The sequence below is a fragment of the Mixophyes fleayi genome, chromosome 9 (genome assembly GCF_038048845.1).
Source record: "Mixophyes fleayi isolate aMixFle1 chromosome 9, aMixFle1.hap1, whole genome shotgun sequence".
NCBI classification, from domain to species: domain Eukaryota; kingdom Metazoa; phylum Chordata; class Amphibia; order Anura; family Limnodynastidae; genus Mixophyes; species Mixophyes fleayi.
This window is the reverse complement of record NC_134410.1, coordinates 28,655,678-28,679,819: the sequence shown is the minus strand read 5'-3', so window position 1 is coordinate 28,679,819 and position 24,142 is coordinate 28,655,678. Positions and strand designations below refer to the sequence as shown.

At 39.2% G+C, this 24,142-nt stretch overlaps 1 protein-coding gene and 1 long non-coding RNA gene across 2 annotated transcripts in view; one reads left to right on the top strand and one right to left on the bottom strand.

Annotated features, from left to right (window-relative positions):
* The first annotated feature begins 5,673 nt into the window (after window positions 1-5,673).
* Window positions 5,674-22,884, top strand: LOC142102351 (uncharacterized). The gene is made up of 8 exons (XM_075187168.1): window positions 5,674-6,006; window positions 7,795-7,904; window positions 9,726-9,785; window positions 10,038-10,185; window positions 13,369-13,458; window positions 15,688-15,795; window positions 17,336-17,431; window positions 19,657-22,884. The coding sequence occupies exons 2-8, from the start codon at window positions 7,827-7,829 to the stop codon at window positions 20,523-20,525; spliced, it is 1,449 nt and encodes a 482-aa protein (XP_075043269.1). The 5' UTR covers window positions 5,674-6,006; window positions 7,795-7,826; the 3' UTR covers window positions 20,526-22,884.
* LOC142102353 (uncharacterized) overlaps window positions 17,892-24,142 on the bottom strand; it is a 281,858-nt gene continuing 275,607 nt past the window's right edge. Inside the window, exon 4 of the long non-coding RNA XR_012679251.1 lies at window positions 17,892-18,130. This is a non-coding gene — a long non-coding RNA (uncharacterized LOC142102353). The remainder of the gene's footprint in view (window positions 18,131-24,142) is intronic.

Genomic DNA, 24,142 nt, shown 5'->3' with positions numbered 1-24,142 from the left:
ATAGCTGTGCCTCCTGTGCGCGTGTTCTGCCCACGGTTATAGCTGTGCCTCCTGTGCGCATGTTCTGCCCACGGTTATAGCTGTGCCTCCTGTGAGCGTGTTCTGCCCACGGTTATAGCTGTGCCTCCTGTGAGCGTGTTCTGCCCACGGTTATAGCTGTGCCTCCTGTGCGCGTGTTCTGCCCACGGTTATAGCTGTGCCTCCTGTGCGCGTGTTCTGCCCACGGTTATAGCTGTGCCTCGTGTATGTGTGTGTGTGTACAGTTGCAGCTGCATCTCTCCTGTGTGTGTCCCCTACACAGTTATTGTGCCCCTTCTTTGTGTGTTTTGTACACAGCTGTAACTGTGACTCCTCTGCGTGTTCCCTGCATAGCCGCAGCTGTGGCTCCTCTGCGTGTTCCCTGCATAGCCGCAGCTGTGACTCCTCTGCGTGTTCCCTGCATAGCCGCAGCTGTGGCTCCTCTGAGTGTTCCCTGCATAGCCGCAGCCGTGACTCCTCTGCGTGTTCCCTGCGTAGCCGCAGCTGTGGCTCCTCTGCGTGTTCCCTGCGTAGCCGCAGCTGTGGCTCCTCTGATTGTTCCCTGCGTAGCCGCAGCTGTGGCTCCTCTGAGTGTTCCCTGCATAGCCGCAGCTGTGACTCCTCTGCGTGTTCCCTGCGTAGCCGCAGCTGTGGCTCCTCTGCGTGTTCCCTGCGTAGCCGCAGCTGTGGCTCCTCTGATTGTTCCCTGCGTAGCCGCAGCTGTGGCTCCTCTGAGTGTTCCCTGCATAGCCGCAGCTGTGACTCCTCTGCGTGTTCCCTGCATAGCCGCAGCTGTGGCTCCTCTGAGTGTTCCCTGCATAGCCGCAGCCGTGACTCCTCTGCGTGTTCTCTGCGTAGCCGCAGCTGTGGCTCCTCTGCGTGTTCCCTGCGTAGCCGCAGCTGTGGCTCCTCTGATTGTTCCCTGCGTAGCCGCAGCTGTGGCTCCTCTGAGTGTTCCCTGCATAGCCGCAGCTGTGGCTCCTCTGCGTGTTCCCTGCATAGCCGCAGCCGTGACTCCTCTGCGTGTTCCCTGCATAGCCGCAGCCGTGGCTCCTCTGCGTGTTCCCTGCATAGCCGCAGCCGTGGCTCCTCTGCGTGTTCCCTGCATACCTGTAGCTGTATTTTAGGGTTTTATGTTTGTGTCTGTTTAACTCCAAAATCTATAATATTAAAAATATATTTATGTTCTATATTTATGTTATATATTTATGTTCTGCCTAGCCCTGTAGCTTTAAGGAATTTGGTAGGCTTAAATTATTTTTAGCTAATTGGGGTTATGCGCTCATTGACTAATGGTATAATTTGATCTTAAATACGCTACAATGATTTTAATTACCCAATAGGACGTGATATAAAAATATAAATGTACCTAACCTGCCAATAACTATATATACAATAAAATATTATTATATTCTGGTATCTAATAATTAAAACCTTAGTTATCTAATCTGTTTAATAATAAATCAATACCACCGACATAAAATATTAAATTAAAATACAATAAAAAAAATATAATAATTGTGTAGCAGCTACACTTTGTCAAGAAAAATACCATAAATAAACCAACTGCATATCTTAGTGCCTCATACAATGTATACAAATATACTTAAATCCATAAACCATTCCAATAAGACAAAAATAAAACATGACTGATATGTTATAGCCAAGTGTTTAAATACAAGTACCACTGGTGGCCAGGATATAAAACATGTCCAGTGTTGGAATAAGAAAATCAATATAGCATTCCACTGTATAAAATATTAAATTGTCCAAGGTGTTAAAAAATAAATGGTCATCAATAAATAAGCTGAATGAGTCTGTGATCCTCATAGGATTAATGTTGGGGACGGTCTCACCCTTCCGTCCTCACGTGAATATGTGTCAAAGTATCCAATGAAAAGAATAGTCAGTTAAATTATTGGTACTTGCCCCAACATTAAGCCTATTAGTTATCATATTATCCTCATGACTTCTGTAAAAAAAAAAAAAATCTGCGCGGGGTGTCTTGCTGCCGTTCTGGAGGCACCTTGGGTGGATTAGTTATAAATTGAATCTGCCCCTTTGGGGCAGATTCAATTGTCGCGGTCCGCGCACGATTACCAATGTTACGGTGATCGTGCGCGGAAAAAATGTTAATACGGTAATTTACTTGCTGGATTTCAGCTCGCAGCTCAGGGAGCTTACCGTATTAACGGTATTAGTTTTTCTGCGCTCGAACCTGCGGACAATTGAATACCCCCCTTTAAGTGCTAACTCTATTTTGTCCTCGACCTCTCTCATGTCACATACACATTGGACACACAGACAGAAACACACACATAGAAGAGAGACTGAGGATAACATCCAGTATGCAGAATCTGGCTCTATCACTACCTGCCTGTGTCCGGAGATAGATTTTGAGAATGGTGTTAAGCAATAAAAAGAAATAAATAGTAGAACTCATGGTTGGTTCATTCTGCGGAGGGGAAGTTCCTAAATAAAGTTTTGTCAGAACATCAGTTTCAGGTGAATTAGCTTATATCTTACAGTGTGTCTCTATTATTGACTAAGTTATACAAATGACAGCCATTTTTCTGGAGACCGAAATGATTTGAAATCTATGTAAATAGCTCACCCACTGTGGCTTCTGCATTGAAGACAAATTTGTTTGTGCACATTGATCACCAGTTAGGCATACTGCCTTATACAAGCCCACTTCGACAATTGGTTTAACCACAGAAATCATTATGGGATGGTGTTTTATTACATTTTACAATAGGTGAGTGGGAATACAGCAGCAAGAAGTTGTTTTAATCTCTTACTTAAATATAGAACACTATTTATTTGAGTTTAATCCGAGATACGGATATCACAGAAATTGAGATGGGCACAATTCAGTTTGAACTACGTTTTTCACATTTTTATTTTCTTTTAAATGGTACACTACTATTTTTACTTCTTTTCGGATCCATCTGCACCAAAATGTCACACCCTTGAGTTCACAGCTACAGTGAGCAACATTAAATAATGTTAAAAGCAGTTGTTAAAGTGGAGTTTTTCAAAGTGGTGGTATAAAAAAAATTAATGGCTGTTATTGAATGGAATTTGAAAGTTTTACAATGAAGGCAGTAGCAGTAGTGGCGGTATGGCACTTCCACCCACTTCCACCACTGGACAAGAAAACTTGTTATCGGAAGGGAAGACAGTTCAACATTGTCAACACTATATCAAAATGTTTTCTTCGAGTTTAATAATACTATAATGCAGTGGTGGGCAACAGGTTTCCCAGCCAGCTGCCCCCAGTTGGCTGCTCCTGATCTGACTTATTCTCTGCTTTGTTAAAAAGCAGAGAATAAGACTGAACAGGAGAAGCTGACTTTGGAGTCGCACATAACGTCCTCTGCACAATGCAGGGAGGTCACGTACCACAGCGGAGGAGGAAGTGCTGTGTGCTCACTGCATGCTCTCCCTCCTTCCTCTGGTGTGAGGAGGCCTGTTGGTGTGGTGTAAGAATTATGTGGGGGAAGTCTGATGGGTATGTGGGGAAGGTCTAATGGGAATGTGGTGAGGTTTGAGTAGCATATGGGGAGATCTGAGGGACATACGAGGGTCTGAGTGACATGTGGGAAGACCTGAGTAGCATGTGGGGGAGTTTTTGAGTAAATGTGGGTCTTGAGAGCGTGTGGGGGTCTGAGTGCATGTAGGGCCTGAGTGCATGTAGGGCCTTTTTGTGGCAAGTAGGGATCTGAGGGCATGTGGGCTATTGTGAAGCAACTGGGAGGTCTGAGTAGCATGAAGTGCAACTTTGGAGCAAGTAAGTGGCATGTGGGGGCATTTTGGAGTGAGTGGAGTGGGACTTCCAATGTTGTTTCCAACCTTTTTTTTTCATTCTTGGAATTACACGTAATGTGTGGTCCTTTTGGAGATTAAAGAGCCACAAAGTATGGCAGGTTGCCCATCACTGCTATAATGTGTGTAGGATAAGACTTTTATGTTTTTTGGACGCAGAAGGCTGGGAGACCAATGTAACGTGACATTTTCTCAGTGTATAAATGCCTATCATTGCTTTCTTTTGGGTGCAGTAGAACAAGTTATACATTTGCTTTTCATATGTTTATTAGTTCCTTGATTACTGCGTACTTTGAAAGGTGCGCCCTCAGCTGAGAACACACTATATTATGGGCTTACTTGCAGGCAAATTCTTATGGACGACTGTTTTTGTTGAATAAAAAGCCAATATAGAACGTGGTGCCAGGGTGTCCCTGAAAATGTCCTCTACCTCCTTCTACTAATTGTGTTAATACATGCGCATCACATGTTTGATTTCTAGGGAAGAAATATTCATATTTATTTTCAGTGGCAAAAAAGCTGTTATTGTCCTAGGAATACTGGGACACACTGGAACCCTACTGTAGGTGTTGTCATTGTAATCTCTATCTTAGAAGTTTTTAGTAAAAATAAATAAGAATGTACTGCTGTGTAAATAAGATGGTGCATCTTCACAACATATTTAATGCAATGAATACTAGGGGCCTGATGCAGAGTTGAACACAATTTTGACGGAATTTATGGGTCAAAAATGCGTAAGCAAAAATAGCATATTTAAGGCCATATGCTGAGCTGCAAGCATCTCAAGTTTTTCGGCAGGCATACTTACACTAATATACACAGAACCAGGTTGTAAGCACATTAAAGCTTTGTAGACATGTTATTTAGCTATTAGACTTTATATAATCTTCCTTCTCGCGTAGGCATGAAAGTAGCAAAAACATTTGAAAAATAAATAAATACATACACAAGATCCAATAATATATGCATGAGAAATGCACAAAGCACCCAGCAGCTTCAGAGGTAAAATCACAGTCAGCCAATCGGGAGCGGTTAGCTAGTGTAGGCGATTGTCATCATCTCCAGGAACAAGCAGGTGTAAATAGCTGCATAGGTTCATATACATGCATCCACTTTCTGGGCATGCGCAGAGCAATTTCATGTAAGATATGCCACACATATTGGCGTAATTACCACTATGCATCAGCCCATGTCTTTTTTTGGCATTTAAAAAATAGCAACATTTTTTTCATCTTAGCCTGTGATAGCTACTTATGAACAGCAGAGGTTGACAAGATGTGAAGTGTTAGCTGTTGTAGAACTACAAGTTTCAGGATGCCTCTGGCAGAGTATGTAGGGACTTTTATTTCTAAAGCTGCTGGAGAGCTACAGTTTGACTTTAACATGAAGGCAGGCATGAGCTATTTTATTCACTGTACATGTAAATATGTTGCTGAGGTTTATTTTGTGATCAAATAAGTAATTGTACACTTACACAGACAACATGAAAGGTGAAGTTTCTTTGGATGCCTAATCTGAATGTGATTGGCTGCCACTGACTGTGTGACCTCCCATTCGGAGAACACTGGGAATTGCAGTCCTACTGGTGTATCTGTACTCTATTTTCATCAGGCTAGATTACTGCAAATCCCAGAATCCCCAGATTGATAACACTCAACATCACTTCCTCTTAAAATCCTATTTGACTGCAAGGTATGGGCTGTACTGCTTTGTTAGATGAGCTTTATCTGTGTGTAGTATATGTGTAGTATATATATATATATTGTATGTGCAAACATGCACACTGATATATTAAATAATGTAGCTATACATCTCATTTTATGCATGAAAATACATTTTGCAATGCTACACATTTGCAAAGATAATCTGATTGCTTTCTTTTTTGCATGCACATTATTAAACTGTGAATACTTTGTACGGTATAATTATGTTTTGATACCACTGGTCATCGGTACACCACTAATAATCTTGCTTATACTTGAACTGGCCCTGTCAGTTACAAATAGCTTGTGTTTCAGTGAGTCAAGAATTTGTTGTATATATCATACATTCCAACATTAGTAAATGGAAAAAGCATGACAAAATAAATCTGCAAAATACCTGCACATATTGAGCTAAGCCCTGCACTGTAATGTACCCAAAAATCAGGACTATTGACAGGTACGATATATATATACTGTATACTTGCATCTTGTTTTACTTGTGTATATTAATTTGTTTTTTGTTCATGTATTTTATAGCAATCATTTATGTGTGGTGCTGTTTAGTGATAATCTCTGTGAAGTCAAAACAATTTTGAGATCTTTACTTTGCTTACTGTTCAATGATTGAGGGATAAAGGGATCGACCAAAAGCTAAAGTCAATTATATAACAATACTTCAATGAATTAAACTGTGATTAATATGTCCCACATAACCAAATGCAGTATCTCTCTACAGCCTCCGATGTTAGTATATAGCAAATATATAGCATCATATGCCCCCATATAGAATATTGATGGATTTGAGAGAATACAATATAGCCTACAAGTCCCTCCATCCACCCCCTCCATGGCCCAGAGTATTCACCCTTAATATTAAAATATTATTTGGGTACATTGGCAACATTGACATTGCTCATTGGCTACACCCCCTCCCCCCACCTTTGCTTATTGGAAAGTAGAGAACTTATAAATCGTGAGGATGTAGTGGGCAGGATGGTGGTGGCGCAAGCGTTACTCTACCACTAGGCTGCACTATCCCCCCCCCCAAAAAAAATAATAAAATAAAATGGTGATCTCTGGTTACCAGGAGACTGTTCCCAAGCTGTGTGTAACACTGTGTTATTGTGTAACTTGGCACAGCTGCACAATGATGAGATCCAGTTCGCTGAACATTATATTTACTGAGCATGGCGCCTGGAGATAAGTGGGACTGTCCCAATAGAACTTGATCAGACACGTCATTTTCCTGTTCACCCTTTATTTCAAGCAGATATACATGGTTAATACAATATGTGCCAGAATGTATCTCCATATCAGAGGAGAGAGGGTGTTTAAAATTAAAAAAAAAGACCCTGCAGAAAGACTTTTCTTTAAACTAAGCACGTCTAAGCTGTGTACACACTGGCTTTTACAATGTTTTTTTTTTAATTACGTTTAAATTAAGTAAAAATCGATATAAACCACATTATATTTAAGTGTGCGTTTAATATGCATTTGGCTTGGCTTTACAAATGCATTCAATCTGCATTTTCTAAATGCATTTATGATAAAACTGGAGTTTTGTTAAACTTGTTCAAGCCAAACACATATGGAAACACAAATGTAAACACTTCTTAACCTCATTGCTTTTACAGTGTGCTCCCATTGGGATGACATATATGTCCTGGCACTGTACCAGAACATATGGATCTACCATAACTAATGCAAAGTACTCCTGGTACAGTGAATTATTAACTATACAGTTACAGACTAGAAATCGCTGAGTTTAGAAACGAAACTCAGCAATTTCTACTCTTCACTTGTTTGAATGTAAATTGAGGGAACAGCGATACATAACCCTATTTTTTAGGGGGATTGAGCAATAATGCGTGTGGATCACTATTAAAGGAAGGACCTATTTTCCATTGTTCTGATCACCTTACCAGATTCAGGGGATTAATTGCTGACCTAGGTGCAAAAGAGCACAACCGCACTAACTCATAGCAACCAATCAGCAGTCAGCCTTGATTGGTCTACTGCAAGTTAGATTTATGAAAGCAAATACCCGATTGGTTGCTATAAGTTACTGTGCACTGCTTTTGTAAGTCAAGCGCCAGTAGCCTCCTCTTCTGCTTTGCAAGTTGTCAGGAGTTGCACAAGAATAATACTTTCCACCGAATGTCATTTCAATCATCTTTCATCAAATTACTTTACACTTCTACATATACCACCTTCTGTACCCGCTGACATGTGCTCCTTCTCGTAGGTTTAAATCTTGCAGATTCTGAGTGTAACAAAATGAAAAAGGAAAAGAAGCACCTGACTGAGAGGATCTTGAACCATGCCCTGGGCATCATCTATCTGCTTACAGGAGAGGTGAGAGTTCTAGGGAATGATCCTACTCATGGCTCCGACCTCAGGCTCAGGATCATATTGCTCACTAGTAACAAGTGTCTCACAGAACACGTGACAAGTCACTTTCAGTTCTTGTAATATTGCAAAACCCAGTGTGACTACATCTGCTCCTTTCTGCTTCAAGAGGGCAGCTTTCTCGGAGCACTCTTCTGTGACCATGATTAAGACCATTAGTAAGACCGGAGGAACTGACTCACTACAGAAAGTGATTGGGTGTCCTTCTGGAGGGACAGACAGAGAGATTGTTAGGTGAACACTCTGCCTTGAGCTGTCAGGACTTCCAGGGGCTGTCTGAAACACTGGTATGTTACCATGCGCTAACATGCAGTGTGGATATCTCTGACAGTCATGGCTCTTTTGTAGTATATTAACCCATTCTATTGTAATTAAAAATAAAAAAAGTTTTTTTACCCTCTTAATCTATAAAAAAATAAATAAAGAAGAAAAAAGTTGAAGACAAATGACACCCCCCCCCCCCCAGTAAACAATATGTACTCCTCTATTATCACCCACGGACACATGTCCAGTACAAATATTTGGTATTCTTATAAATGTTACAAGTTCCAGAATAACAAAGGAATATATTGTATGGGTCAAATTAATTGTGTAAAAGTTGCCACAGAAATGTATATGTATATTATTATCGCCTGGTTTTTTTGTTTTGTTTTTCACTATACCAGTGGTATAAAGTAGGAAGCCATATCTGTACCCCCCCCCCACTCAAAAAAATACAGAACAGAAAATGTTAACAGGTGGATAAAATAAAATAAAACAAGAATATTACTGGCAAAACCGATGCAGTACTGAAAATTGCCCTGGTCTCCTGAGAGAACATATCAATTCAAACCTCTGGCACTGAAAGTGTTAAATTACCCATGAGACAGTTGCAGTCAAGACGAGTACTCCTTTTCCAAGTGGGCAAGTAAGAAAACGTGGTGGGTGTCTTTTAAAATTTAGAACCCAACGTGAAATCTGTGCTCGCATAGGTAGGTGTCTCATTACTTTCACTGAACCTGTCATCCTCATGTCAAACTACCCCGGGGCACTTGGTGAATGTGGAAATGAGGATTGATAGCACAAAGGCAATTACTTTCTTTATCGTGGTATCATGTGCTTCTTTCTCCACGTTTATCACCTGTATTTGTATACCGGTACATGCAGACAGACTCTTTTTGCTCCAGCGTGATCTGTCTGCTGATAGCTGGCAGAGTTTGCTGAGACTTGTAGTTTCACAACACCTAGAGAGTCAAAGGTTGGCCAGGCCTGATCTACAGGCTGCTAAGAGCTGGTGCAAATTGTACTCTGCTTTCCACTGTCTCATCTCATTCCAACAGTGATGCACAGCCAATAACAGCACAGAAATGCCAGTTAATAAGTAGCACATAGATAGGCGCAAATATACCGAAGTAGTACAAAAAAAAAAAAGCACTAAATGGAACAATTGAAATAAAGGCATACAAGTATATAGGAGTCAAACAAATAGGTTCAAATAAATAAAGGTGTTGTACAAGGATGATAGCAAGTAGTGCTTTATTTTCACTCTTGCACATATCAGGATAAGTATTTGTGCAGAGGAACCATCACCAATATAGTGGCTGATATACAGTTTGTGCTGCGTGATGAATAGGTGCATTTGTACACAATATAATATTCCACATACTTAACCATTGTCTTTAAAACAGAGTAAGTATTGGGCTTGTTTATTATTCACAGTGGCTGGTGCACTGTAGTCTGTTGCATAGTTAACACCTAACATATTACACTTTTTTTTGTATTGTGTAGGAATATGTCATAGTGAAGAAGAATTCCCCTCACAGCGCCACTCACCTGCTGACTGGAGAGGTGAGCACTGTGACTTTACATTGGATATAATGCATAGTTACCATTAACTCTGTATATGTGCCTATTTTTCTTTCTCACTTTCTGCGACGTCTAGTAATGTCTGTATTGTTCTGGCTGCGTAAATGTAAAATGATTAAGTGTTGCGTTTTATGTCTGTCTGTAAGAGGTGTTAAACTGTAACATTATTTATTTTAAAAACAATATATAACTAGAGTATTCTTTCAGCTGAAACAGGACTCTTATGTTTTTTAGGTACCTATAAAATGTGGGGATTTCTCAATTTATTTCTCTATGGAGGAGTGGGATTTTATTGAGGAACATCAGGATCTTTACCAGGAAGTAACTTTGAAGAATCAAAAGCTATATCGTTCCTCTGGAATCTTGGAGGAAATCAACCTAGGCGAGTTCAATTACTTCTGTCACCTACACACTGTGAAGGTGGTCTGGATATTGGAATGCAGACTCAATTCACTCAGGGCCATATGTAGATGTGTCTCTGTCCTGTGTATAGTGAGTGAATAATGGTGCTGCCCTTATGCTTATGTCCGTCTATCTATCATACCCTTCTCCGTTACAAATACTTACCGCTGCTTGCCTTTGCTCCAAACCAGTGATCTTCCTCTGGACAGCTTGTTGTCTGAGTCCTAGTCTTCAGATCCGTGAAGGTGCAAGGGTTTGATGACTGGAGGTATATACAGCATATTAGTGTTAGCATAGGCAATTGCTTATAATACAAGCACCACTGTAAAAACTCAATAGCGCTGCTTCCACTTGTACAGGTTTCAATACTCCCATTTAACTTGAACCATTGTTACAGGTGAACGATGTGTGCAAGTGGAGGACAAGGTGAAGTAAGTATGCAGGATCTTGGCTGTTATCTGTACCGATGACAGCGCCCTCTCTTGAGACGACCCAAGACTCCAGCACTCAGACAGCTTCTACCTTCACGGGTCATCCTCCACCATATCAAGTGGTGCTCATATAACATAGAATTTGATGGCAGATAATAAACACTTGGCCCATCTAGTCTGGCCAATCTTTAACCTATGGTAACCTCAGACCCTATATGAGCCTTATGTCTATCCCAAACATGTTTAGATTGCTCTACAGTATTCGGCTCATCCACCTGTGACGGGAGGCTATTCCACTTATCCACTACCCTTTCTGTGAAGTAGTTTTTCCTCATCTTTCCTCTAAATCTACTTCCCTCCAGTGTCAGTGCATGTCCTCGTGTTCTAATACTTCTCTTCCTTTGAAGAATGTTTTCCTCCTTTACCTTGTTCAAATCCTTGATATATTTGAAAGTTGGTATCATGTCCCCCTTTCCCTTCTCTGCTCCAAACTATACATATTAAGATCTTTTAGTTTTTCTGAGTAAGTTTTGTGCTGTTGCCCATGCACCATATTAGTTGCCCTTCTTTGTACAGTCTGTAATGTATTTATATCCTTCTGGAGAGATGGCCTCCAGAACTGAACACTGATTACTCTCCCTATGCAACATACACACACCAACATTTTTCTCAGTAAATATATATTTAATGTGGCTATTGTAATGAAATGTACACCAAATGTCACCAACAACCTTTGCAATCCACACATGCAAAGAAATCAAACCATACATGTCCATAAATTAAGTTTTGTGTAATAATGTGAAATGACACAGGGAAAAAGTTTTGAACACATGAAGAAAGGGAGGTGCAAAAAGACAAGAAAAGCCAAGACACCAGCTGAAATCTATCAGTAATTAGGAAGCAATCCTTCTAGCTGGTTCAGCCACAACTGATAACCTATATAAAGGTGTCTTATTACGAAGGTGTCGCACAAGAAACCTCTCATGATGGGCAAAAGCACAGAGCTCTCTCAAGATCTTCGCTACCTTATTGTTGCAAAACATCCTGATGGCATTGCTTATAGAAGGATCTCTAAACTGCTGAATGTTCCAGTGAGCACTGTTGGGGCCAAAATCTGGAAGTGGACAGAACATCATTTCACCATAAACCGGCCACGACCAGGTGCACCTTGCAAGATTTCTGACAGAGAAGTGAAAAAAAATTATCAGAAGAGTTGTCTAAGAACCAAGGACCACTTGTGGAGAACTTCAAAAAAACCTGGAATTAGCAGGTACAATTGTTTCAAAGAAAACAAGTAATGCACTCAACCGCCATGGCCTGTATGCACGCTCACCATGCAAGACTCCTTTGCTGAAGAAAAAAACATGTTGAAGCTTGTTTAAAGTTTGCTGCACAACATTTGGACAAGCCTGTGAAATACTGGGACAGTATAGTGTGGACTGTAGTGTGATATAGATGAGAGCAAAATTGAACTCTCTGGATGCCATAATACACACCATGTTTGGAGGAGAAATGGCGCTGCACATCACCCCAAAAACACCATACCAACAGTGAAGTTAGGAGGTGGGAGCATCATGGTGTGGGGCTGTTTTTCCGCACGTGGTACTGGCATACTGCATATAATTGAAGGAAAGATGAATGGAAAAATGTACTGAGACATTCTTGAAAAATCTGCTGCCATCTACCAGGATGCTGAAGATGAAACGAGGGTGGACTTTTCAGTAAGACAATGATCCCAAACACACAGCCAAGGACACTCTCAATTGGTTTCAGAGAAAGAAAATAAATCTGCTAGAATGGTCCAGCCAATCACCTGACTTGAATCCAATTGAAAATCTATGGAAAGAACTAAAGATCAGAGTTCATAGAAGAAGCCCACGGAACCTTCAAGATTTGAAGACTATTTGCGTTGGAAGAATTGGGCAAAATCCCACCTGAGCAATGCATGCGACTAGTTTCTCCATACAGGAGGCGTCTTGAAGCTGTCATTACCAACAAAGGCTTTTGTACAAAGTATTAAATACATTTCAGGAAGCTTGTTCAATACTTCTTCCCTGTATCATTTCATATTATTACACAAAGCTTTAATTATGGACATCTATGGTTTCATTTCTTTGCATGTGTAGAGTGCAAGGGTTGTTGCTGACATTTGGTGTAAATTTTATTACAATAGCCACATTAAATATATATTTACACCACATCATCCCCTAGAGAACATTACTTTACCCCTCCAAGACAGCAATGGTACACATCCTCCCAGTTAACAATAACACACCCCCTTCCATATAATATTAACACAGAACCACCCCTCCCATCCAGATACTGGCTGTCAGAAAGACTTGCTTGGCCACAATATAGTCTGTGGAAAGATGTTTTAGTAACTCAGTCTCAACAGCTTTTTGACCCGTCTCAGGATACTGTTCTAAAGCTGAGGGACAAGCTTCATCTGTCTTTAATGCAGGGGGGGGGGGGGGGGTAATACTTTTCTTTGTAGCAGAGAGATAGTGGAAAGTCATATTAATACTGAACAATGTATTTTACCTTCATGGTTCATATCTGGACATTTCAATTTTGGAGTTTAGAGTTGAAACCCGTTATTAACATACAAGTTTTCCTATGCTAGCATTTACAGGTAATTAAGCAGTATTCCCGTCTTTCAATACATATTGGTTTGACAATCCTTTTATTCTTTGGAATACATTTATAAAAACACACTTTCTTGGAATTAACAGATGGTCATACATTTTTTGACAAGGTGTCACTTGTGGAAGATGAAAGGAATGGAATACAGAAGGGCAGTCAACAGATAGACATCTGTGCAGGTCAGTGATATTCATCTGTTAAGGATAATTAGTTATGATTCGATTGTAATATATGAGTGGTGTGATTACTTGCATAAACTACAGATCCTTATCTTGGTCAATCTCTGACATCACACACACACATATTATTTGTGTATTACACTCTGTAATATTTATATACAATATAATATCTGAAATATTGAGGTTTTTTTAGTGGACAATTTGATAAAATTGTGAATGTCCATCTGCCACATTCATCTGAATCCATCAAATTTACTTGTTAGGTTACATTAACATAAAATATATTTTATTATTATAATACTATACCTATATTGCCTTTTAGGACTTAGGAATATCGCATGTGGCTTTTTGGTGTAACTAGAGGGATATGGACTTTAGTGAAACTTTTATGTCTAGTTCCAATGGGTCTGTTGTATTGTCAGAACTAGAATATTATCGAGATTACAATCAAGAAATACAAGCACAAAGAAAGAATGACAACTGGCACAAAAGATGTAATAAATTATTTTACTCAGCTTTGATAAATAAGGTTTACATACAACCAATGTCTGGATCTGTGCAGGAATCCTGATTACAATAGCAAGATTAAAATGCACCTCACTTCCAAGACTTTACACTGAGGAAGCTGTGATATAATGTCACAAAATATATAATGTATCCACCAGAGAGACTTCAAAGAATCTCCCCATCTTGCACCTTTTATTTTTTTTTTGCTTATGTATCACAGATATAATAATTCAATACTAACTTTAGACAGTAGCTGGCAGTAGTACTAAGTATAAAAACTGAATTTATATATAGTATAGTAGGTGGCAGACTACATCTAATTCTTCCACTATAAAGATATATTGCTTATATATTCTAGCAAAACAACCTAAGAATTAATTATCAAATATCTTATCTAATTATGTCTAGTTTGGAATCATCTAAGAACTGCAAAAATTAACTTATATTATCTTTCTGATGTCTGAGTTGCAAAATCTTAACAATACAACTATTCATACAAAAAGTTACAATACATCAGTTTATACATACAGGGCCTGATTCATATTTGGATGCAAGTCCCCTTGTGTTCCGTATCTTGCTTGAAATAGGCCCATGCATGCTCAGCAACTGCCCTTATGCCGATGAACGCGATTGCAAACAATTCATGTATGAACCTAAATGACACGATTGCCTACGACTTGAAAGGCAGAACAGGGGTGGAGAAACGTAGGCAAAGTACAGTAAGGACGTGCCTAGGGCTTTCCAATGCGACTGATTCAAGTCCTCTAAAGTACGTTTTTGTTTAGCCGTATCATATCCACCATCTGCAGGACAGGTGTAAGTGCCGATGAATAGTGATAAATGTCACGGCATTGTATTTGTATTACAAGCTACATGTATGCGTGACACTAGATAGCAAAGAACATTTGTCTGCAGGTAAGGAAGAATATAAAAATGCATTGTACAGTACACATTTAGAACATCTTGATTTATGCATTTTAATGTAAAAAAAAAAAAAAAGAAAGGCAAAAGATATTTTTTTAAAACAAATTAATGTTAATGATTATAGTGTTATGAGTTGTTAATTTATTTTATAGTATATTTTTTTTGCATGGACTTTATTTTGCAAATGTGTTCTGTCTGTTAACCTACGGCAAGTAATGTTTAGTCAGGGCGCACTTATACCCATATTCAAATAGAAACATATAGTGAGATCCGCTTGGATATGAATACAGGCGGAACTTTGCTCAAGTTCCGTGCTCGTTTTTCAGGCGCTAGTTGTGTGCTGGTTGCGTCTGAACATTAATCAGGACCACATTTTTTTTAAATAAGAGCAGAATATATATGTATATGTGTCGATGTATGTGCTTTCATTATAATTATACCTGCACTGTTTAGGCAAAGCATGATATATTGTGTTACATGTATACGCTTAATCTAACTTTGATTGTGAATTATTGTTTATTAAATTGCTCCTGTCACATTGTGTACTTGTTGGGTGTGGATATTTGGGTAATGGATTCCTTTGTGTGCAATTTGATGGGACTGGCTATAACATTGGAAAGCAGACACTGTTATTTGGAGTAATATTTTTGGGTTAGAATCTGTGTGCTAGTGACAGTGTTACCAGTAATATTCCCTGGAAAGAACGGGTTCAGGTGGCAGTGTAAGAATATCTAACATATAAACTGTCCAGTTTAATGCCGTAGTTATAATTTTGAACATGTTTATTTACTATACCAGACATTTTTATGGACAAACTTGACACTGCACCACAATATGAGAAAGAACATTGGGAAACAAACGAAAATGACATTCTACAAGTAGAAATCGATTCAGACACCTATTCCGGTAAGTGATGGCAACATCCGGGACATATCAGGCCATGCCCCTGATCTGCCCAGTCAAGACACATTTCCCTTCAAGCTCATACCACCCATAGCTAGGCTGCAGACTGTGGGGTCTCAAACTATCCAACGAAGATTGGGACAGTTCGGGGCTATTAGCGAGAACAAGACAGAACAGAATTTTTCTATGAATTTATTTGCATTTGAGCTTCCCTTACGGAGTTTGGCTGTTTATGGAGAAAAGGGGCTATCAATGTAATTCCGGTTTTCGCATCTATAAGTTAGACAACCTGCAAAATATATGAATATGTATATTCAAAGATAGAACTGGAATATAGCCAAGTAAGGTAGATCTGTAGAGATCTTAAAAAAGATGCAGTTGCCTGGCACAAAATATATAACATTTGTAAATTCGTGTAATACAGTTTGCTAACATAGACCCCAACCTTTTGCTATATGCCTATGAGAATAATAGTAAAAATATTTTCAGTGTTAAGGTGTAACTTTCAGATAGGTCATTTCTTTTTTTGTAATGGTTATAATCTTTTTCATTTAAATTTAGCAGAGTGGCCGCATTCTTTATCATAGTAGCAGATAAATCCACTGTAGATGACAGATGATGCAGGATTTGGCAGGCCCAGCGGATAGGTGTTGCGACCACACTGCAATAATGAGAATTCAGCCAGCACCATGGATAATTGCTGGGGTTCTAAATAATGATTTCAAATTACTTTAAACTCCTTGATACCCATGTTGTGCAGCCTGTTGCTGGACAGTTATCAATCAGGTGAATAAATCTAAACAATATGAACAGCAGCAAATTTATCCTGGTGGTTTCTAATGAATTGACCTACTTTCTCATGAATATTGGTTCAGTCCTCAATATGCTCATGTCGGTGGCGGATCCAGGGGGGGGGGGGGCGAACGGGGCGATCGCCCCCCCTAGCAGGGGCTTGCTGCTGACGGCTGCACACTGTGCAGGTCCGTTGAGCATTGACAGTGTGCTGCCCGGATGCTCTGATTGTGTTTTAAACACAATCAGAGCAGCGGGGCAGCACACTGTCACTGCCGAGCGGACCTTCACATACTGTGCAGCCGCCGGCAGCCTTAGAAATTAGAAAGGGGGCGGGGCCTAAATTGCCCGCCCTAAAATCGCCCCGGGTAGAGCAGTTGCCTAGATCCGACCCTGGCTCATGTCCAGTGTATATGTAGGTGATCATTTCCTTTTAAATATATCACATCTAGCGACTGTATTGTTAGCACTTTTTACTAGCACTGGTTTCTATGAATGCCCTTCACTGTTTCCTTTTGCTGATACATATACAATGGCATAAAGTGCTCAACACTGACACATTTTATGTGACATCATTAACCAATTTCAGTTTGCTAGCCAACAGCTTATTTGCGATTAAATATGCAGTCTTTGCTGATTAGTATAAGTAACAGTGAATTGAACTGTGTTACATATTTGCGTTTTATTTTTTTTACACTGCATATGCAAATAAAATATAGATTTTCATATTCCAATTCAAATGTTTATATAGGTGAATATTACCCTAACCATGTATCTGATGATGGGCAAACAGAGGAGATGATTGCGAGACGCTGTGAGCAGGAAATCCATGGTAATACCTGGGCAGGTAAGCATGCGACATGTAGGTGGCTCTCGAACAGGGCAATGTTCTATTTTGAAGTTGTACTTAAACTATGGAAAGCAATCAGCAATTCACTTTTCTCTATCTAGTGCAAGGTAGACAATGTAAGATGATGATTGGTTATGGTTTTAGTATAAATTTGCATTTTTAGCCAATATAAGTAAATAAACTTCAGTGTCTATCATTCTTATTTCACACTAAGGGGTATATTTACTAAACTGCTTGTTTGAAAAAGTGGAGATGTTGCCCAAGGCAACCAATCAGATTCTAGTTATTTATTTAGTACATTCCACAAAATGACAGCTAGAATCTGTACCCCGAAGTGTCTTTGTGACCTTGTATTGGTTTAAGTGACTTACTCCTCTTAACCTGTAGATGATTTTCACCTACATTGGTGTCAAGGTTCTCTTGAATATCACACTATATTATCACACAGAAACAATAGTGATGGTGAACTAAAGTAATGTTTATTGTTACTACAAGCAGGGTAGGATCTCATTGGCTGAAGGGCCAGGCAAAAAACGTCCAGAATGACTATACATAAACAAAGTCCTTTAAAGTTGCCAGAATCAGGACTCCAGAAATGGTCAGACTAGCCATGGGTCTGGATACCAGAAAGACAGAAGCGTGGTCAGGAATAGATGAGGAATCACCAAAAGACAAGGAAAACTAGTGCTGGGATAACTAACAAAAAACAAAAAAAAATGGGTTAATATGTGGGTGTCACTGCTGTATAAAAAGGACTTTACAAAAATCCAGTAATAGACGAGGTCCAAAACCAGGTAATGAGGGTATTGCTGAATAGCAAGGTACTGGAATACAGGAAGCAGGAATAACAATGATCCAGCATGGTCTGATTGCAAGAGGTGAGTATATATAGACTAGTCATGTGCCTTACCAGCTACAGCTGAGTGAATCAGCTCATCCGCTTTTAGGACACATGAACACCCATAGTGACCACTGGTGGTGGATATGCAGAACTGCACCAGTAAGGCCACAACGCAGCAGAGATTCAGACTGTTACAATTGGTGTGTGTTTAGGCGCTCAGCTATGTGGGCAACAAATCTCATGTATGTAACTCTTGAGGAATAACAAGCCTCACATGTCACCATCATGCAATGCTATGGGGATAGGAAGTCTCTTGTATGACTGTCTAGCATGTGATTGTCATGTCATTCTATGAGAACAACAAAATGTGTATGTATGGGTTTGACGTGTTGTTTTAAGTAAGAACTACGTGTGGATATAACAGATGAGTGTAGTGAAAGAATACTTGTATAAACAGCTGTGAAAAATACCAAATATTTGGTGACCGGTGATGTCTGAGAGCAACAAAGAATACAATGTTTTTTAGGATATACCATATCCATGTCAGATAGTGACAAAGACCACAGTATATATCACATTTGTTCATACATTATGTCATAACAGTACAACTTCTTTGCTCCTTCCCCCCTTCCCTAATCTTAGTTACTACAGTCACACTGCCAATTATACACCCCAGGGTGGTCCTAACAAGTATAATCACTACTCCTGCATCCAGACAAGCCCAGCCCTCTCCAAGGCACAAATACCTTGTCACAGATGTACAGAGTCCTCCTATAAAAAAAAACAACTGTTTATTAACTTTCCCTTCTCTCATTTAAAATAAAACAATAATAATAAAAAAGTATGCCAAACATCATTTTATAAAAGGGTAAAATGTAAATAAGCCTCTGCAAAAGGAGAAGGGACTGGAGTAATGCCATTTACAAAACCATTGACCCAAATGGTTGGCAGAGTTATGGCTTTATGCGGAGGTCCCTTCTAATTTCCGTGATGCTTACATGCATTGTGTTCCTAGGTAGTATAGCCTGAAAATCCCCTTTAGTCTTCTTATGGGCAGATTCCATTAAGAGCGATTTAACAAGTCTTTCATGTGATTTTCATGCTCAAGTATAGCAGGGAATTTCCAGCATGTGACTGTCATTCTTTTACAAGAATCTGCACAGACATTGATTATTGCGATGTTTTATGTGGACAGTAAGTCTTGTGTTCACTGTCATGATGTTCTATGAGGACAAATAATCTAGCACGTGATTATCATGTTGTTCTATAAGCACATCAAGTCTGTGTAAATTTCTTGTTCTATGATGCCACCAGTCAAGCGTGTAATTGTCCTGTTGGTCTGCAGTTTTGCCACTTTCATTGTAATCTCTTTTGTTTCCAGTACATCCTGTTCCAACTGATGGATCCATAAACAGTAACATTCTAAAAGAACATTACAATAGGACTTGTTCACCAGATAGGTCAGCGGAGGAAGATATCAGTTTTTTTCATGAGCTCCAAGGAGAAAATTCACCTGACAAGTCAGCTTTCTATGAAATAGACAACCTCACATTTACAGCTGTTTCTGAAGAATGTGAACAAAGCACTCTCCTTCTTACTGAGAGCATTGACAATACTGACCATGATAAACCAGAGAGAAACAAGCAGTTGGAGTTGAGAAATGTTAGAAAGTGCCGTAAAAGGGTTAGTAAATTATCTTCTCAAGCTAATGACCGAACCAAACCTGTAGAGGCGAAACCGCATCAGTGTGATGAGTGTGGGAAATATTTTGATTACAAATCCAACCTTATTAGGCACCAGAGAAGTCACACGGGGGAAAAACCATATGGATGTGATGATTGTGGTAAGCGGTATGCCACCAAGTCTCATCTAACTATCCACAAGAGAATACATCTGAGCGGGAAGCCTCACCGATGCGATGAGTGTGGGAAACACTTTACCTACAAGTCCCAAATTGCGATGCACCAAAGGACACACACCGGGGAGAAGCCACATACCTGCAACCTATGTGGGAAGAACTTTGCTTACAAATCATATCTTATCATTCATCAGAGGATCCACTCAGGGGAGCGGCCGCACGTTTGCCCACAGTGCGGGAAATGCTTCACGGACAAGTCCAACCTTCGCAAGCACCAGAACACCCATGTAGAAAGCAAGCCATACGTCTGCAAAGAGTGTGGCAAACACTTCAATTCCAAGTATAGTTTGACTACACATCAGAGAACTCACCTGGCAGCAAAGTGTAAATAATATGTCTAGTAAACATGTTTAAAACTGATGTCACTTACACACAGTGGAGGCTGCCATTTTATGGTTGGAACCAATAATTCACCATTAAATAAAGAATTGATCACCTGATTCAGCCCCAGAATCGGCAGCCTCCACTGCGTGTTCGTGGCAAGTCCACTTTAAGAACCACACAATGGACAGATGGATTTGTCAAGTAAGTTCAAGGAAGAGATTGACACTGCATTGTCCCTTAAGAGTTTGCATGTATTGTGTGTTGTTGAAAGAAACTCAAGTGCGTTACATCACATGCCCTATCGCATAGGTCAGAGCACTAAAAATATGCAGTCGCTACTTCAAATGTATGGTAGTTAGGTGTGTAAGTTGATGCCTTGTAAGTATTACGTGCGTGGGTATTATCTGAGGGACGCTTTAGACAATACCCAGCAACAGTGCTGAACTAATCTCTGGAGCCGTTCAGAACAGAATAGTACCTTTTACATCTAACTTTTATTATTATAATTCCTCTTTATTTATATAGTGCTGTCATATTATGCAGAGCTGTACAGAGTGTGTTTATTTATTCAGAGCAGTTCCTGCTCTGGTGGTGCTTAGAATCTAATTTCTTTATCACAGACAAATACACTAATTTTGTTAAAAGCCAATTCATCGGCATTTCCTGTACATATCTCCGGACTCACTGGTTTGTAAAAATGGTGAATCCTAGATTGATCTGGCTGCTATTCTCTAGAAGGAAAAAAAAACTATTTCATAAAAAGTCAACAAAGAAAAAGACTCTAGTTTCCCAGCCAGGAGAACCATGAGGGACCCTCTTCCAGAATGTCTACCTTTGACCAGATGCTCAATCTCTGTAAGATATGGTATCCCAATGGGCTGTGAGCTGAGCCACACTCACTTGACAGCTTTACGGGCTTGGGGAATACACTAAATTAGGGTGTTCACAATGGTATTTTGCACGTCCTTTGTAGAAAGAGAACAGACTTTATAAGTGTAGCTATAAAAGTAGTCTAATATATGTTTTTCAGCAATATGTATGTTTTTGCTCAATGGTTCTAAGTTCCCTCTTTGAACCATTAGATATGCTGTAAAAATGGTATTCTATATTCGGAGTCTCGAAGTACATCCCTCATCTGCAGAAAATACCTCATCGATGTCCCTGCTTCCTATTGAATTGAGAGCCCGCAAAATGGCTGCCTCTACTTTGTTAAAGAGACAGTTGCAGCTTAAATTACAAGTTGTGTCAGATTGCTGCCGTCCAATTTCTTACAAAACATAGTGAACTTGTTTGGCTTATGAATAAATCACAGTTGAAGATCCAATACTGTAGCCAAAACTAAACTGTCTGCTTAGGGTGAATGTCAAAAGTGTCCAACTCGCAGGCCGCATGCGGCCCAAGCTCATATTTTTTGTGGCTCTGCATTACTAGGGAAAAACAAGTGGAATGCGGCCCGCGTTTTATTTTATTCAGTTAAATGATTTAAAAATTCACTGAAACGTCAGAACAGTTTGTGTGAGTTCAGTCAACCTTTCCCGACAATGTCACGCACTGATTCCGCTCGTCTCCCTCCACCCACGCTGTATGTTGACGCACGCAGTCAGAATAGTACGCTTTCATAATTCAAGCGAACTGCTTGGTACTTGGTAATCTGTGACTGTTTGTGCTCAAAACATAATCATTATTCATTTGGTAAGTTGGTGTCCAAGTACATTTATATGACAGTTTGTTGATTGTTTATGAAATGTATTACCCGTTTGTGCTGAAGATGGATATTTATTTCTTTATAGTTTTCTTGCGGCCCAGACAATCTTAGACTTTGATTATTTGGCCCAATTGGGGTTTTGAGTTTGGCATGCCTGTACTAGATAATGCAGTGTTATATTTTCAATCTCATAGGACTCCCACTATACATTCTACAACAGGCTACAAAATAGTGTGTATTTTCTTTTGACTCGTAGCACTGTAATTATACATTCAGCCTTCATATCAGAGCTGAGAATGTTATGTGGACTCTTCTAAAGACTAAATCAGATTGGATAATGATTACATAGGGGAAAGAAAGGGTTCCTTTGACAATATGATTCAGTATATTTTAGGCAAATTATAGAAAAAAAAACCCTTGTCTGGTTGAAGTGGCCATAGTGTGTGTGAATTTCGAATTTTAGATGTTACTGGGGTAGGGAATGATACAAATCAATATACATTTTTTTACTACATTGCTTCATAATATGTTAGCACTATAAAAATAATCTGGAAAACCCTAAATCCCAAGTTTTCTCGATAATAGGTCCTACATCTGTGATATGCTGGTTGAAATAGGTTTTCAATTCTTGTAATTATGTTCAATAAATACTTTTGTTATTACTTTTCTTGTCTGCCTCCCTATATTGCTTTGTTCTTTGACAAGTACAAATTGCCATACATCCAGCTTACTAATAATTCTTTTGTATTACTGGGCTTTGAAGCTACTGAAAAAATTCTCCTCAGCATAGTCAATGCATCTATTCACTATTAAAATGAACACAAATACATATTTGACACAATAACTTAAATTCTTTAGAAATTCCACTACCTCAGTGTGTATATATCTCATTATTTTAGTTATTTTTTTCCAAATGTATGATATCCCATATAAATATACACCTGTTGCCTGTAGATAGTGGAGGAAGAAATTTTCTTGGGCTGAACCAATTTTCATGAGAAGGCAACCAATCAAATCACTAGGAACACCTCTGAGGCAATTTATTTTCAGTGAATTGATAGCCTGCATTCTCAAAATGGCTACCCCTGCTGTGTGTAGGTATGGGGCCCGCAGCAAGGGGAGAACCGTTTATTGCAAGGTTCATCGCCTTCTCACCCACTCCCTACAGTAGACAATTTGCTTAAAAGCTAATCATCTATAATTAGAATTTTTGCATATAAAACATACATTGTGGAATGTAAAAGATGCATCTTCTATAATGAATCCTAGCTCTATAAGACACTACATTGTGCATATAATGTAATGGAATAATGTTTCCTGTCATAACATATGCAAATGTTTTTTAAACATTTTATTCAATTAAATTAGTATATAATTCACAAGAAAGGCAGGGGAAGGGGATACAGTAATAAAGATAAGAATATTATATACAATTTTGCAAAGAGACATTGTTGATAACAACAGTATTGTCATTGTGAATAGCATTGAGAATATTTTAGCTAAAATCATTTTTAAAGTAGCTTATGTTAATAGAGGAAAAGGATGAGGGAGGAAAAAGGAGCCACATAATAAAGTAATTTAGAGTAGATGTCACACATTAGCACTAGAATTTTAGTACTGCTTTCTCAACACAGATTCAGAGATTAATAAATTATTAAATGTATTAATTAATAAAGATTATTAATAAATCAGATGTGACACACTTGTGTCCCCCTGCACACCAGCTTTCCCCTCAGATGCCCCCTTACCTGTTATATTACCAGTCAGGTAAAGAAATATAAAGGATAAGTTGCCATAGAGACCCATACAAGGCCTATGTATACTATTTGGTCATCATGTAAAATAAACAGTATTTACATATGACTGTCTTGTAAAAAAAAAACCTCAAAGCTCTCAGAAAGCACTAGTTAAGTTTGCCTT